This window comes from Oncorhynchus masou, chromosome 3 (genome assembly GCF_036934945.1).
Source record: "Oncorhynchus masou masou isolate Uvic2021 chromosome 3, UVic_Omas_1.1, whole genome shotgun sequence".
Taxonomy (NCBI): Eukaryota; Metazoa; Chordata; class Actinopteri; order Salmoniformes; family Salmonidae; genus Oncorhynchus; species Oncorhynchus masou.
Genome location: NC_088214.1, coordinates 15732403 through 15749649, shown reverse-complemented (window position 1 = coordinate 15749649; position 17247 = coordinate 15732403). Strand labels below are relative to the sequence as shown.

The 17247-nt window shown below is 41.7% G+C and overlaps 1 protein-coding gene across 1 annotated transcript; it reads right to left on the bottom strand.

Annotated features, from left to right (window-relative positions):
- Positions 1–5462: 5462 nt before the first annotated feature.
- Positions 5463–11789, bottom strand: LOC135510994 (carbonic anhydrase 4-like). The gene is made up of 9 exons (XM_064932414.1): positions 11730–11789; positions 9767–9833; positions 9649–9675; positions 9302–9481; positions 8983–9134; positions 8255–8350; positions 8063–8141; positions 7743–7906; positions 5463–6957 (listed from the first exon to the last, which is right to left on the bottom strand). The coding sequence occupies exons 2-9, from the start codon at positions 9831–9833 to the stop codon at positions 6766–6768; spliced, it is 957 nt and encodes a 318-aa protein (XP_064788486.1). The 5' UTR covers positions 11730–11789; the 3' UTR covers positions 5463–6765.
- Between the last annotated feature and the right edge of the window lie 5458 nt (positions 11790–17247).

Here is a 17247-nt window from a genome sequence, read left to right as displayed (position 1 = left end):
AAAAGTCAGTTTAGTTGGCGCGCTTGACTCAGTAATCCACCGTTTTCCCTCGTTTAAAATGCATAAAAATGAATCCCGAAAGTTACCAATAAACTTTGTCCAAACAAGTCAAACAACGTTTCTAATCAATCCTCAGGTACCCTAATATGTAAATAAACAATCAAATTTAAGACAGAGAAATGTATGTTCATTACCGGAGATAAATAATGAAGTGAAAAAACGTTTTTTTTTTTTTTTTAAAGAAGCCTGAAACTCTTTCTAAAGACTGTTGACATCTACTGGAAGCCATAGGAACTGCAATATGGGAGGTATTCCATTGATTTTCCCATAGACATGCATTTAAAGTGGTGTCACCTCCAAAAAAAAATATTCTGGTTGGATTCTCCTCGTGTTTTCACCTGCTTTATCAGTTCTGTTATAACCACATACATTATTTTATCAGTTTTGGAAACTTTTGAGTGTTTTCTATCCAATACTAACAATTATATGCATATCCTAGCTTCTGGGCCTGAGTAACAGGCAGTTTACTTTGGGCACCTCATTCATCCAAACCTCCGAATACTGCCTCCTATCCCTAAGAAGTTTTTAATGGAACTGTGTAAAGATAGGAGATTGACAAAATAGTATGTTGAATAACTATCCTTGCATACAGAGGAATTATTAAACACGTGTTAAACAAGGAGTATAAAGTATATACTGAGGTAGAGGAGTATAAATTACAGAGAAATATAGCTATATTATACGGTTGAAATAAATCTATGCTATTGGAATAAATAACGGTAATAGACACATAAAGGACAGTACGGTAGTATGGTTTATAGTAGCACCTCCAAGAGGCATTTAGTAATGTGGATAAACAGTAGGAGGAAACAGAGTGTGGACGAGCAATCCACAGACTTAACAGACCACTAGTGTAACAGTTTTCCTCCTCTTCTGACGAGGAGTTTGAAGGATCGGACCAATGCGCAGTGTGGTAAGTGTTTATGTAATTTAATTGGAACAGAAACACTAAACAAAATAACAATGAGAGCGAAACGAAAACGAAACAGTCCTGTAAGGTGCAGCAACACAAAACAGAAAACAACTACCCACAACCCATAGTGGGAAAACAGGCTGCCTAAGTATGGTTCTCAATCAGAGACAACGATAAACAGCTGCCTCTGATTGGGAACCATACCAGGCCAAACACAGAAATACAAAAACATAGAACAACACATAGAATGCCCACCCCAACTCACGCCCTGACCAAACTAAAATAGAGACATAAAAAAGGAACTAAGGTCAGGACGTGACAACTAGGAAGATATAGTCCAGGAATGACAAGGATAAATATTAAAGCAAATAAATATAAAAGTCAGATAGGAAGAAGGTGGAATGGTTTGCACAACCTCCACCATACACTAGTAGATAATACCCCCTGGTGTTTGGAGTTGTGGAAATATAGAGAGAAATAGAGGTGAAAGATGATAAGGAGACTCTCTCTGTGCCCTCTTAGGTAAAAGAAAAGGACCTGGAAAGGACAGGGGAGACTGAGCAAGGTGCAGGAAGGAACCCAGAAAAGTTGAACTGTTATGAAAGATGATGTGGAAATAGGAAGACAAGTGTGAATGGTTTTGGTAACGTGGGTTATCAATAATAGTGATATTTGAGGCGCTATACTGGAATAAGACATTAAGTCATCTGTATTATTCAGTAATACATTTGCAGACATTATAGTATAGGTTCTAATACAATGTGTTAAGTGCCATGACTAATTAATTATTGTCTGGGAAGTGGATTGCCCTACCTTGGAAAATCGTTAATAGAAGGAGTGGATTATAGAAGGGAGGGGTAAAATAATTAGTAAAGAGGTTACTAAACCTAAAATGAACTTTAAAATGTTTGAGTTAGTTTATGAACATTGTGACGGTTGGCAAAACAATCACAGACAACAACCGGGCCCTGTGAACCCATGGGAGAGGCCTAATCAGGGATACTAGGGATGCCCAGAGAATCCTACAGGCGAGGGTCAGTTTTCAATGATATCCACGAGAGCTGATCAAGAACTTATGCTGCAAGTTCAAATAGAGAACAGAGGCACACCCACAATGATAGATTCTGGAGCCATCCACACATATGTAAATCCAAATTATGCCTCTCATCTCCCCATGTCTGACAAATATACCAAAACTATAGGATGCTCGGGACAAACACAGCTAATTCCAGTGACAACCCAGTTCGTTTAACAGCTGATGGCAGATCAGCATTTTACTCCCTATTCTAGTGTCAGAACAAACTCTGATTAATTTAAGTGAAGAGATGTAGACTAGTGAAGGTAACAAAAGACAGTCATTTGGCACATTACAGGTTAATCTTAAAATAATAGATGTTTAATGAGTGTGAAGCAGTGGTTAGTGATAAAAATATAGTAATTGAAAAGGAGGATTGATGTAAATGTGATGAGTGTTGACAGTATGTGAATGGTAATATGTTATTAGTACCTTTTCATAGCACTCTAACAATATTTTAGTAATTTGATAGGCTGAGGTTTCAATACAAGGTTAAAGGATGAGTAGAGGGATTGAACCATGAGATTGTAAAAATATTAGCTGCGGTTGAAAGCAAGCAGGTAGTGGGACATTTGAAGTAGAGGTATGAGAAACATTATTTGACAGTTTTTGATTATTGTTGCTTGGTTTTATAGTTTGGCAACTCCAGTGAATTTGAACAGGAAGCTAATGTATTATAAAATTATAATCTGTCTCCATTATGTGGAGCAGTGTCCAGTAATGCAAGTAGAATGAAATACGTCTTGACTGCCAAGCTGATAAGACATCACCGACCTTTTGAAGGTTCTACATTTGTTAAACAACAGTTTTGTATTTTACTAAACTTATGCAGCAGGTTAAATTGATAGGATTACTGGAATGGGGCTCTGGGATTGTTTATTTTAAAATGGGGTCAATTCCACTTAATGGAACACTGTATTATCTGATGGGTCTTGAATAAGAATTCTTGCTTCCAGGAAAAATGCAGGTTCAATACAGTGTGTATGTTAATTAAGGGAGACATAGGTGACCATGTCTAAAACAACTTTTTATTTGATGCCAAGGATCAAATATCACTGATTTCTTCAGTTGAGAAATTGACTATATTTGCAACAGGGAAAAGTATTACATTTAGAATGGTTAACAGGAACAATCGAAGGTGAAACAGATATTAAATGTGTTGATTGGAAATTGGTCTATTAACAATACCAGAATATTTGTACATGATTATGACAGTGAGAGACCCATCATATAATATCATATGGGTGTATAGTGACTAAGGGTAGTGCATGCTGAATAAAGCATGGGAAGGCTGGGCCATTTCTGTTTATTTTTGACATATGGTTTAACACACACACACACGCACACACCATTTACTGGTTATGAATATGGGTTAGTGTTGTTGACACTGTGGGATTTATTTTGGATGGGGTCTTTTCAATTCAGTTTTAAATTGGTTATGCAGAAGGATGGAAATGTTTTTGAAAAGTATTTAAATGGTTTTGAAAGGTCAGGGAAAGAAGAGAGAGAGGAAATATTTTAATGGTGTCGATTTCTTTCCTATGAGACCTGATCAATCTCATTAGAAATGATCGGAACAGGTGGGATTAAATGATAAAATAAATGAAAAATACCATTCTCTATTCAAATCGTATCACTACTTTGAAATTCTATGATTTTGTTAGGAAATTATAAAGAGTTGCAATGTAAGCTGACTAGTTATTTGAATAAGTACATGTTTTATTTAACATGTAGTTTTTAAGTCACATGTTCAAAGGGAAAATGAACAGTTCCCTGGGGTCATGGTCTTTGGGTAGACATAAAATGTACTTTGTTCAGTCTGCATATAGAAGTTAAAATATATGTTAACAAGAGATGACAGTTACTCCAAATGGATTGTGATATATGTATTGATGATTTAATTTTTTGTTTTTGTTTCGATACAAATTTCACCAGATTGTGATTTATGGAGTTTGGGATTCTAGGAGGGGTTAGGGCGATAACTACACCAGCTCTGTCAGGATGAATGGGCCAAAACTTATTGTGGGAAGCTTGCGCAAGTCTACCTGAAACATTTGACCCAAGTTTAAAAAAATAAAGGCAATGCTACCAAATACTAATTGAGTGTATGTAAACTTCTGACCCTCTGGGAATGTGATGAAAGAAATAAAAGCTGAAAGAAATAATTATCTCTACTATTATTCTAACATTTCACATTCTTAATATAATGTGGTGATCCTAACTGACATAAGACAGGGCAGTTTTACATGGATTAAATGTCAGGAATTGTGAAAAAGTTTAAATGTATTTGGCTAAGGTGTATATATTGCATCTTAGTCGCTCTGTCACTGCTCATCCATATATTTTATATTTATGTATTTTCATCCCTTTTTTCCCTCCTTTTATCCCTTTATTAGATTGTATGTATTAGGTTTTGTTGTGGAATTGTTAGATATTACCTGTTAGATACTGCTGCACAGTCGGATCTAGAAGCATTAGCATTTCGCTACACTCGCAATAACATCTGCTAACCATGTGTATGTGAACAAGACAATTTGATATGATTTGACTAGTCTCCCAGTCCCTGCAGCTGAAAAACATCCACACAGAATTTGGCTGCCACCACCATGCTTCACCGAAGGGATTGTGCAAGGTTTCCTCCAGACGTGACACTTGGCATTCAGGCCAAAGAGTTCAATCTTGGTTTCATCAGACCAGGGAATCTTGTTTCCCATAGACTGAGGGTCCTTTAGGTGCCTTTTGGCAAACTCCAAGCAGGCTGTCATGTGCCTTTTACTGAGGACTGGCTTCCGTTTGGCCACTCTACCATAAAGGCCTGATTGGTGGAGTGCTGCAGAGATGGTTGTCCTTGTGGAAGGTTCTCCCATCTCCACAGAGGAACACTGGAGCTCTGTCAGACTGACCATCTTGGTCACCACCCTGACCAGGGCCCTTCTCCCCGATTGCTCAGTATGGCCGGGCGGCCAACTCTAGGAAGAGACTTGGTGGTTCCAAACTTCTTCCAATTAAGAATGATGGAGGCGTCTGTGTTCTTGGGGACCTTCAATGCTGCATAAATGTTTTGGTATCCTTCCCCAGATCTGTGCCTCGACAGAATCGTGTCTTGGAGCTCTACGGACAATTGCTTCAACCTCATGACTTGGTTTATGCTCTGAAATGCACTGTCAACTGTTGGACCTTATAAGGACAGGTGTGTTCCTTTCCAAATCATGTCCAATCAATTGAAATTACGACAGGTGGACTCCAATCAAGTTGTAGAAACATCTCAAGGATTATCAATGGAAACAGGATGCACGTGAGCTCAATTTTGAGTCTCATATCAATGCTTATGTAAATAGGGTTTATCTGTTTTTAATTTTTAATACATTTTCAAAAATGTCTAAAAACCTGTTTTTGCTACATCATTACGGGGAATTGTGTGTAAATTGATGAGGAAAATGTTTTATTTAAACCATTTCAGAAAAAGGCTGTAACGTAACAAAAGGGAAGGTGTCTGAATACTGACGCTATATGCCTACCCATCCATCCCGACCAACCACTACACTTCGTTTTTGCCTTAACTAAACATTTGTCTTATGTAACCATACCAAACGTAACACATCATACTATTTTGAGTGTCCTGGATTTACTTTTACTATGTTACATCTAGTCTATGAAACCAGGATGTGGTTCTGGGTAAAGTTAATGATGCCTTGACCTTAACAAAGGTCCCAGGACCAGTAAAAGCAAATGGCTCAGTAACATCAAAGATCCACCAGCATATTGTACAGTAGGTATGGGTGCTCTTTTCGGCATATGCATATTTCTTTCGAGGCAAAACCCACCTAAGCTCTTTGGCCACTCATAACGGTGGTAGGTTTTGTGTTGAAGAAAGATGCATATGCAGAAAACAACCCCATACTTACTTTCAAATTGGGTGTTGGATCTTTGATGTCATGGGGCTATTTTGCTTCCACTGGTCCTGGGCCCTGTTCAGGTCAACGGTAATTGGACGTCAATCGGACGTTCTTTTACAGTATTACACAACTTTGAACCCTGAACCCCCCACACACACTTATTTGGGCTTCCAATCTGTGACATTTGTCATTTACACAAAGCAGTTTACGGTATGTGAACAAGTGTAACATACAGTACAGTTTGACTGCACAGCCTTAGAGTGATGCTAATGCAGCTTGCTTTCAGATATCTTGGCAGTGCTTCAATGAAATGACGTGTGCACTTATCACATGAAACACACCCACAGTCTCCCAGAAAGCAGATAAACCTGATAATAAATGCCTTGGAATATGAGTATCTGCACAATTTAGACACTGACAAGCCAACATCAGAGAGGCCAGGTGGTGGCAAATGTCAAGATAGGTGACGTCACAAGTTTAAATTGCATTGATACCATCATTACCGCCTTTCTTTCTCTCCCTTATCTCAATCCTAATCTCAATCCATCTGTCTCATTCTCATTCTCTCATTCCAGGAGAAATGTCAGAATATTTGAGAAATTGAGCCTGACACTGGAAGTTTGGCTGTACTCTGTAACCTGGGACTATATTTACCAACCAAGGATTAAACACATTTCGCTATGATTGTTGCTTTTTCCAATAGTTTCTTCTTGGGGTCAAGATGACCCTTGTTGGCAATCGATATAAGGAAAATATGTTGGTAGATTGAGGGTTCATGGAGATATGGCAATGCACTTCAGGTAAGGAGATATTCGGCGTCACTAAAACCTCAGAAGCATCCAGGCCAGGGCCATGAGGCCCAGAGAGGAGCACATTGTGGAGGCTCCCGAAGCTGCGCGGCCCTGGGTCGTCACCACCCAGTCATTGAACGGCTGGATGCTCCTGAAGACGTTGGTCATCAAGGCAGAGGTGGAGTTGTGGTCAATGTGCAATGTTGTACTGAAGAGATCAATCTGAGGGGAAAAGGTTAATTTATTTCAGTTAGGATCATAGACATAAGTGTGACATCAAGCTGGCCCAATGGCTTTACCCACTGGGCACAAACGTCAGCTCAACATCTAGTTTTAGTTGAGCTGCCAAGTAACGTGAAATCAACTAAACTTTGAGGCAATTGCTCTCCAAGTAAATACATAAATAGATCACAAAAACGGCAACTTTAAGGTATGTCATTGCATTCTGGTTAAAATTTGATTAAATTAAGAAATGTATGATATGTGTGTTCATATGCCGTACATCCTGTTGCATGAATTTTCCTGCACAGCATGAAATGATAACTTTTAGAGTGCTAAAGGTTTTGAAAAGGCTTCTAAAGATTGTAATCGCCACATTAAATGTTCCTTCTTAATTTGCCCTAACAAAAAATGTAGCAACCCCTATAAAAAAGTCCTTTAATTATAATCCACATAACAATACACATTTCCTTTTGTTGCAGGTCTATTTCCCGCTGTTTGAAACTGGCTCAAATTATTAAGATATGGGATCTTTATGTTCATGACTTCTTGAAGAGACAATTAATACGTCACAATCTCTTTTGTTGGACCACCCCAGATGAAAGATCATGTTTGGTAATATTTTTGAATCATAACTTTTATAATGTTTCATAAGCAGAATGGATAAGGAATGGATCCTACACTTACATATATTAAAATACAGTCCATGTTTCTTGTCAGAGCTATGTTTATTGTCTGGTAAGTAGAAATTGTGTTCAGTTTATTGTGAAATTGTTGCACAAACTCACCAAATCCTGGCTGACTTTGATAGGGTCCTTGAACACGGTCCAAACCACAGCCTCATTGCAATTTGGAGTGGTCAGGGAGCCAAGGTAACGGTAGTATTTGGTACGGTCCACCCCTTCCAGGAGCTCATCCAATGAAATAGCATGAGTAATGTTTACAATATCATCTTGAGGAAGAGAGAAAGAAAAAACGTATATAAAATCATATGCTACTGAAATTGAACAAGAAAATTACTAATTTTGAATTCAAAGAGACAAACAAATCCCTCTTCCAAACTTTATTTTGAGGAAGTAGTCAGAACCAGTCAAATCTCTCCTCTCACCTTTTAGTGTGATGTTGGCCAAGTAGGATGTCAGAGTATTCCAGGCTGCTGGTGAACCAGTTGCATTACCCGGCATGGCCTGTTTGAAAAACAAAGACTTTAGTCATAAAAAACAGCAATAAAACATTAAAATGCCCAATCTACTGTGGAAAAATGGATGCCATTTCTAGGAAGGTTAAAGCATCCTCTCACCTCTATGAAGAAGCCAAGAGCAGCGAGTCCTGTGCTGTCTGCAACGGCCGTGGTCGTGTTACCGTTGTGCGAAGACTTGGCATTTACTATGTGCAACTGAAAGGTGAAGCATAACAGTTGAATCCATTGGATCTGAATCCATTGGAGAATTCAAACACTGTAATGATACATTTAAATAGGTAGACTACAATCTGCCATATTTACAGCTTTTCAAAGGTCATTTAAATTAATGACATATATATGCCCCCTGATTCTTGAGGAATAGAACTTATAAATGCCTCATGAGCTCAGTACAACAGTTGGATTATTGCACCATTTATGAATTTGAGATGGGTTAAGTTTCCCCACCTATCAGCTTTATAGTAAACTAAGTGTCGGGGCTGCAGTTGAGCTGGGGGGAATACATTCATTCTGGACTAAGGCTAAATGAACACCTTGACATTGATCCATTGTAGTATGGTATATGTGCATTAGTATGAGAAGTGTCACCCAATGATAAATAGGATAAATTCAGATTCTCAACCCTTCTCCCAGGGTGTACTAATACATCTCCCCTCAAAAATTTAAAAGGAATGGATTAGTGCTTGGAATATGGTGGAAACTCCCTCCAGGCATGCTTGCACTAATCCTTGAAGGGGGGTGGGGGGTGGGGGGGGTGGATGAGGGGACACTTCTGGAGAAAGGTATAGAATCATAACGCAGCAATGTTGTGTTGAACCTTCCCATACCTCCATGGGGTAGCGGGTTCCATCCACTGTGTGCTCTGACCCAGGTACTGAGGTACCATTCCCCCAGTGGAGGTGAAACTGCAGGCTGTCATAGGCCTCAGACAGGGCCCCACCTGTAACCTGAACACCACTTGTCAGTTCCACTTTTTTGACTGAAAGAAATAGAGGAGGAACAATAGGAGAGGAATTGGTTACATTTTGCACATAAGGGTTCCTGGTTTGGTTCATACATTATCCTCAAGTGGGACTTTGTGTGCATGGATTGAGAAAGCAAGGCATCCATCTCAGCCAAACAGCTCAAGGTTGGCATTCTCCTCACCAGTTTTGCCAGTGTTCTTGATATTCTTCATTGTATAATTGTCTCCGTATTTGGTGAAGATGAAGGCAGTCAGGGTTTCATCGCCCACTGCTGATGCAGAGACGATGTTGATGGGAGATCTCCCAGGCTGACGGGATCCATTGCAATGTTCAGTGGCAATGGTGGACCAGGTGGTGTCATCTTAACATGGAATCAATCATACAATGGTTTCAATGTACCATCGTTTTATAAGGGTCATATAATATGCTAATAAATCAATTATATAGTCTATTATCCACTGCCATCACAATCACTTCAATTTGTGAGTAGAAATTACACTGTAATCAGTGGGTAAAATCAATACTTACCACAACTAGGATCATGGTAACACCACACTGTTACAATTGAAGAAGGGAAAAAGTTATGCAGAGTCACAACATTGATAGAAGAGTCACAGTCCAACAAAATATTAGAATAATCACTTACAACCGCCTGCAGCACCGTAAGTAGTGGGGACAAAGAGTGTCGCAACGATAACCACAAGTCGATTCATCTGAAAGCGAGGTAAAGGCAATTATGAATTGAGAGCCCACTGAGCACCGACCAACACAAGATATCCATGCACTTAGAAAAGTGGTTGACATTTGGTCAGTCCGCCCTGGTCTTAATTCTCTTCATCCACAACGTCCACAAACATAGACATCTGTGATTGGTTCCGATTTGGTCAAATCCGTACTGGCCTTGATTTGACCCAAATATAGGCATTGATATTTCACAAGTTTGGACACTACTGTCATCTACTATGCTCTACTGTACTGTGCTATCCAAACTTGTGAAACATGGACATCTATGATTGGTTCAGATTTGGTCCAGACTGACCAAATTTGGTCTTGTTTGGCGGTGGAGGTCATTAGTATAATACCCAGTGTGTTTTGAACATGTTAATTGTTAGATATTGGTCATTTAGAAGACCCTTGTCCAAAGTGACTTACAGTTGGTGCAATCAACTAAGGGAGATAAACAACCACATACAATATCACAGTCCTAGTGAGTAGGGGTGTTAACCCCGGTGTCCTGGCTGCAGATCTTAATTTGACCCAGATAGGATTTGTACATACCAAATAACCACATCATATGTTATAGCAATCTGTCAGTCGATGACAGTCTTTGACATGGCACGCAGCCATTGGTTAATGAATGCAACATCTAAGCAGGGGAACGCGACCAAAATGTCTTTTGGGAAAGGCTGGCATTAAAACTCCTCCTTTATCTGTTGTTGGACATCTGTCAGGTTCTCCAGCAACACTGAATCATTTTTGTTTACTTTGTGTGCATCCAAGAAGGAAACATGAGTAAATAGACATGTATTTTGTTTGACTGTTTTCACTGATGCGGGTGATTGTTTTGAGTTGCTCCACGATTGTTTGTAAATGTATATACGGCTCCCGGAGCACATTTTCCTTTGTTATGTTGGCGGGTAAAGTATCGAGCTGATTATTCCGTTTCCTATCTCTTTTGTTTTTGAGTTACTTCTGTTTATTAGAAATAATTATTTCTGGTCTGAGTTATGACATAAGTTAGAATAAATGATGTCATGTTGAAACTACCTTGATGAATTCTGATTGTTTGCCATTATTGAATAGCGACTATCTTTATGATTTGATTTATGCATTATGGCATTTTATTTATTATTGTTTGTTCTCAGATTTTCATTCCAGCACACTCTGAATCAATTAAAAGTCAACAACAGTGAGACTGACCAACTCTGTCTTTCCTTCTGCCAAACCTTCTTAGTTTTGTTCACCTGTTCACCAATTTCTTCTCCTGGCCTAACCAGTCCCCCTGGACTAACCAGTCACCCGAGTGCCAACACTCATTTTTAAAAACGTTTCTGTAACCATTGTTGAGGTGTTCTGTTGGTTCTTCAGAACTTTGCACATGACCACTGCCAGTTCTGATGCTTTTGGGCAAGTTTAAATATTCCATAGGCCTACTGCAATCTTTTATTCCACACTGAAATCCTATACTATTTGGAAATGTTACTTTTGAACATTCACATAATGCTTTCTTTGTTGACATGTATATATAAATGATTATGTATGGCTGAAATTTGTCCATAGAAACAATTTCCAAAACAATATGTATTTTCAACGTCCGGAAAAGTATTTTAAACGTCCATAAACAATGTATTTTCAATACCCCAACCTCACACTCTTTGCAATTCATCCCTTGGTAAATTACTAGGAAGCATGAAAATAAAAAAAATGAATAGTCACTGACTTCCCATCACATGATTTGGCATAAATTCAGTGAAACAGCTGTAACTTCTTAGCCCAGCCTAGTCAATGAGATGTGTGCCACTTCAAACATGCCATACCTTAATTAAAAGCAGGGTATTTTGTTCCATAAATGTATATGTCTGTGAGCATCAATGCCAGAATCATCTTACCTTAAAGCCACACCTGTCTTCACCTCTCAGTCCTGTGCACTCAGCCTCCCATCCTTCCTCTTTATATTCAGTGGCACACCTCAACTAGAAATAATAAACACACCTCCTTTTTAACTCAGCCGGTGGGTTTCTAGTTGTGTGTTCAAAATTGTGTAATACTGTAAAAACAACGCCCATTTGGAAAGCAGAAGGTCAGGTGAGCTTTGCCAGGAAAATGCATTCAGTACCTGTGGCAATGACAATAATGAAAGGTTCACTTTGACCTTAAGAAAAATGAAACAGTCAGCTTTAGCAAACTCCAAAATCTTGGCTTCAGACTAGTCCTCATAGCAGCACAATCAGTCAACCTAAATCAAGTGACATGATTCAACAGTAGGCTATTTGGTCTACAGTTCATCATAGTGTTTTAAACAATACAACAGCTCCAGACAAAATGGCACTTTATTTGCAACCTGACATAGAAACAAACTGCATAGATGAACATATAGATTGGGGGAATCCCTTCACACTCCTTGACTCCCTTGACTCCTCCTTGTTTGCTCTTTTCAGAAGAAAAATGGTCCTGCTCCAAAAGAAGCGTTCCTCCTTCCTCCTTTCTAGCCTTCCTGACTTCACCAAAATTCAAATGCTGGTAACATGTTAAATGCTCTACAACATAGCTTTCTTAGTGTCCAATAAGCTTTCTTTACCCTTAACCTTGTTCTGAACACCTCCAAAACAATGTCATGTGGTTTGGTAAGAAGAATGCCCTTCATCCCATAGGTGTAATTATAAACTCTGAGGGTTAAGAGCTTGAGATAGTCACCTCATACAAGTACTTGAGAGTATGGCTTGATGGTGCTCCGTCCTTCTCTCAGCACATGTCAAAGTTGCAGGCTAAAGTTACATCTAGACTTGGTTTCCTCTACCGTAATCGTTCCTCTTTCACCCCAGATGACCATCCTACCAATGCAAGATTACGGAGACATACTTTATCGATTGGCAGGTAAGGGTGCTCTCGTGCAGCTAGATGTTCTTCACCATTTGGCCATCAGATTTGCCACCAGTGCTCATTAAATGACACATCGCTGCGCTCTATACTCTTCTGTAAACTGGTCATCTCTGTGTACCCGTCGCAAGACCCACTGGTTGATGCTTATTTATAAAACCCTCCTTGGCCTCACTCCCCCCTATCTGAGATATCTACTGCAGCCCTCATCCTCCACATATAACACCCATTCTGCCCGTCACATTCTGTTAATGGTCCCCAAAGCACACACATCCCTGGGTCGCTCCTCTTTTCAGTTTCCTGCAGCTAGTGACTTTAACGAGCTGCAAAAAAAATCAAACTGGACAGTTTTATCGCAATCTCTTCATTCAAAGACTCAATCATGGACACTCTTACTGACAGTTGTGGTTGCTTTGTGTGATGTATTGTCGCCTCTACCTTCTTGCCCTTTGTGCTGTTGTCTATGCTCAATAATGTTTGTACCATGTTTTGTGCTGCTACCATGTTATGTTGCTACCATGTTGTTATGTTGTGTTGCTATCATGCTGTGTTGTCATGTGTTACTACCTTGCTATATTGTTGTCTTAGGTCTCTATTTATGTAGTGCTGTGTTGTCTCTCTTGTTGTGATGTGTGTTTTGTCCTATATTTATATTGTATGTATTTTTTATTCCAGGCCCCTGTCCTCGCACGATGCCTTTTGCCTTTTTGCAGGCCGTCATTGTAAATGAGACTTGCCAAGTTAAATAAATACAAATAAATACATTTGTCCCTGCCTGTAAGATATGTTATGCTAAAGTACTGAAATTCCCACAAAAGAATGTTGTTTCAGAACGTTCTCTGAACTATTTGAGAACATTCCTAATGTCAAGCCAGTTGCAGAATTGTTCCTAGAACATCACAAAAATGTAAATGAAAGATATCCATGTTTAGAACATTTAGGAAACCTTCTGTTAAAGTAATGAAATACCAAGAAAATCTTGTTTTTTTGAGCTGAGAATTCTGAGAATGTTCAAAATCCAAGCAACTATCCTACATCTTTACTAGAAAGTTGCACTCAAACTAACCATAGGACAACCACGCTCTCACCAAACTCTGATAAATATTTGGTTCTCAGAACGTTATGTCCAAGTTTGGTTATCTTCACCTTTTCCATTCAAGTGCGACCTACACTACACACTGATATGAAATGTGGGAAAAATAAAAAATAACAAAGTATTGAATAGAAGCAAGGAAACCAGGCAGACACCATTATGTGCCAATTTAATCAATCATCTCTGAGATTTTTATGAGAAAACTGGTTCTCTGCGGAGATTTGTAGATCCCGTTGAAGATGCATGTGTCACGATCGTTGTATGGAATGGACCAAGGTGCAGCGTGGTGTGTTCATTTTTCTTTATTTGCAAATGTCGCCAACAAAACAATAATACAACACAAACGAGCGTGAAGCTCCGTAAGGCTATACATGCACAAACAAAGACAACTACCCACAACTACCAAAAGGAAAAATGCTGCCTAAGTATGATTCCCAATCAGAGACAACGATAGACAGCTGTCCCTGATTGAGAACCATACCCGGCCAAAACTTAGAAACAAACAACATAGGATGCCCACCCCAAATCACACCCTGACCTAACCAAAAAGAGAAATAAAACAGCTCTCTAAGGTCAGGGAGTGACAGTACCCCCCCCCCCAAAGTTGCGGACTCCCGGCCGCAAACCTGAACCTATAGGGGAGGGACCGGGTGGGCATCTACCCTCGGTGCCTGCTCTGGCTCGGGACGTAACCCCCGCTCCACCTCTGGCTCTCCCCACTTGGTGGCGCCTCTGGTGCGGGGACCCTCATCGCCGACCCCAGACTGGGGACCCTCTCTACAGGCCTGGGGACCCCCGCCGCATTCCCCAGACTGGGGACCCTCATCGCCGGCCCCAGACTGGGGACCCTCTCTACAGGCCTGGGGACCCCCGCCGCATTCCCCAGACTGGGGACCCTCATCGCCGACCCCAGACTGGGGACCCTCTCTACAGGCCTGGGGACCCCCGCCGCATTCCCCAGACTGGGGACCCTCTCTACAGGCCTGGGGACCCCCGCCGCATTCCCCAGACTGGGGACCCTCTCTACAGGCCTGGGGACCCCCGCCGCATTCCCCAGACTGGGGACCCTCTCTACAGGCCTGGGGACCCCCGCCGCATTCCCCAGACTGGGGACCCTCGTTGCAGGCCACAGACTAGGGATCCTCATTGCAGGCCACAGACTGGGGACCGTTGCTGGAGGCTCTGGACTGGCCTGTGGAGCAGGCACAGGATGAACCGGGCTGTGGGGGAGCACTGCAGATCTGGTGCTTATCCTTGGCACCACTCTTCCAGGCTGAATGCCCACTCTGGCACCTCCAGAGCACAGGCACAGGATGAACCGGGCTGTGGGGGAGCACTGCAGATCTGGTGCTTATCCTTGGCACCACTCTTCCAGGCTGAATGCCCACTCTGGCACCTCCAGAGCACAGGCACAGGATGAACCGGGCTGTGGGGGAGCACTGCAGATCTGGTGCTTATCCTTGGCACCACTCTTCCAGGCTGAATGCCCACTCTGGCACCTCCAGAGCACAGGCACAGGATGAACCGGGCTGTGGGGGAGCACTGGGGATCTGGTGCTTAACACTTGCACCGCTCCTCGTGGCTGAATGTCCACTTTAGCCGGGCACATGGTGAGTGCAGGCTCTGTACGCACTGAACTGTCACAGCGCACCGGAGACACAATGCGCAGAGCCGGCGTAGGATACCCTAGGCCGAAACGGCACACCGGAGACCAAGAGCGCTGAGCTGGCACAATCTGCCCTGGCTGGATGCCCACTCTAGCGTGGCACTTGTGGAGAGCTGGCTCCGAGCGCACCGGGCTGTGCACGCGCACTGGAGATACCGTGCACTTTACTGCATAACACGGTGGATGACCATTACCACGCTCCTTGCCGTGAGCACGGGGAGTTAGCTCCGCCAACCTCCCCATGTGCCCCAAATTTTGGGAGGAGTGGCTTCTCGGGCTTCCGTCGATGACTTGCCTCCTCATATCGTAGCCGCTCCTGCTTCGCTGCCTTTATCTCCTCCTTTGGATGGCGATATTCCCCAGCCTGCCCCCAGGGTCCGTTACCGTCCAGGATCTCCTCCCATGTCCATGAGTCACTTTCTCAACGCTGCTTGGTCCTTTGGTGGTGGGTAGTTCTGTCATGATCATCGTATGGAATGGATCAAGGTGCAGCATCGTGAGCGTACCTTGTGAGCGTATGTCGTGAGCGTAAACAGGTCACACCCTGACCTAACCAAATAGAGAAACAAAACTGCTGTCTAAGGTCAGGGCATGACAGCATGTCAATATGTTGGCAAATATAGCCCCAGGTTACGGAGTTTGCTACCAATGATGACAGTAAACTAATCCAGGACATGACGTCAATAAAAAATGCCAATGTACCTGAGAGGTATGATTGATACGTTCATTGTAGCGTGGTCAATACATTGGCCTTAGTGACTGCTCATGTTCCTGTGTTGTAGCTTGGCTGACAAAACTCACATAGTACACAGCAAGGGAGAGCAGTGACACACTGATCTGGACAGGAGTCCGTAGTTAGTGCAGTATTAATGCACACTTTAGCTTGAGCTTTGATTGGTTCTCTCAACAACAACAAAAAGTCCTGTGGGCTTGAGACCTCTCGTTGTATGGATTTGAAAATTCAACAGTTGTTTTGGAAGGGTGCAGCGCTCGGGGGCTGTGTGGCTGTCCAGTCCATGTGGGTTTTGAGTGAGAAGACAGAGGAGAAACAGCCTTTCCATATTCTGATGTCAGGGGAACTTCAAGTTTGATGTCAGCCAGCCAGACTACCAGTGCCATCCTCTACTTCTCAAATATTCTGATATTTCTACTGGAATGTACATGTGACATTCAAGAGAATGCGACAAATGGATTGAGATTAGGATTGAGATAAAAGAGAGCAAGAAAGGCGGTAATGATGGTATCAATGCATTTTAAACTTCTGACATTCACAACCACCTCTCCTCTCTGACGTTGGATAGTTAGTGTCTTGTGAAGATAATCAATGCCATGGAATGTGAGTATCAGGTTTATCCGCTTTGTGGGAAGAGGAGGAAGAGGGTCAGCATTCCTGGAACACTGGGGGCAGCACCGGTGTACACTATCCTGCCGTGAAGGGACTGCTAGCCGTGGTAAATGTCGTGGTAGTCTGCGTGGGGGGGAATATCTTCATCTAACACAGAGATAACAAGATAATGAGAGCGAGACAGATGCAGGTAGAGAGAGAGGGGCAGCTGCAGGATTAATTGCCAATAATAACTCCCATAAATACCAGTTACCATTACACTTCATTTTTGTGTAGGCCTATTGCAGAAACTGTTGCCTATTATGTGATAACTAGCTGGCCTTTTAAAAAAGGAGGTAGAGGAAGAAGGTTAATGAAAACGACAGGTCGACGTTTATTGTCATGAATTGCCCTGGAAGCAAAATTGAGTGATTTCTGCTTGATGGG

What these genes read in the sequence shown, in the direction of transcription:
- LOC135510994 (XM_064932414.1), bottom strand. Translation starts at nt 9,833, where the DNA reads ATGAATCGACTTGTGGTTATCGTTGCGACACTCTTTGTCCCCACTACT. An exon ending in CAAGAACACTGGCAAAACTG is followed by an intron (nt 9,135 to 9,301) that starts GTGAGGAGAATG and finishes TATTTCTTTCAG; the next exon opens with TCAAAAAAGTGGAACTGACA. An exon ending in TCAAAGTCAGCCAGGATTTG is followed by an intron (nt 6,958 to 7,742) that starts GTGAGTTTGTGC and finishes TTTTCCCCTCAG; the next exon opens with ATTGATCTCTTCAGTACAAC.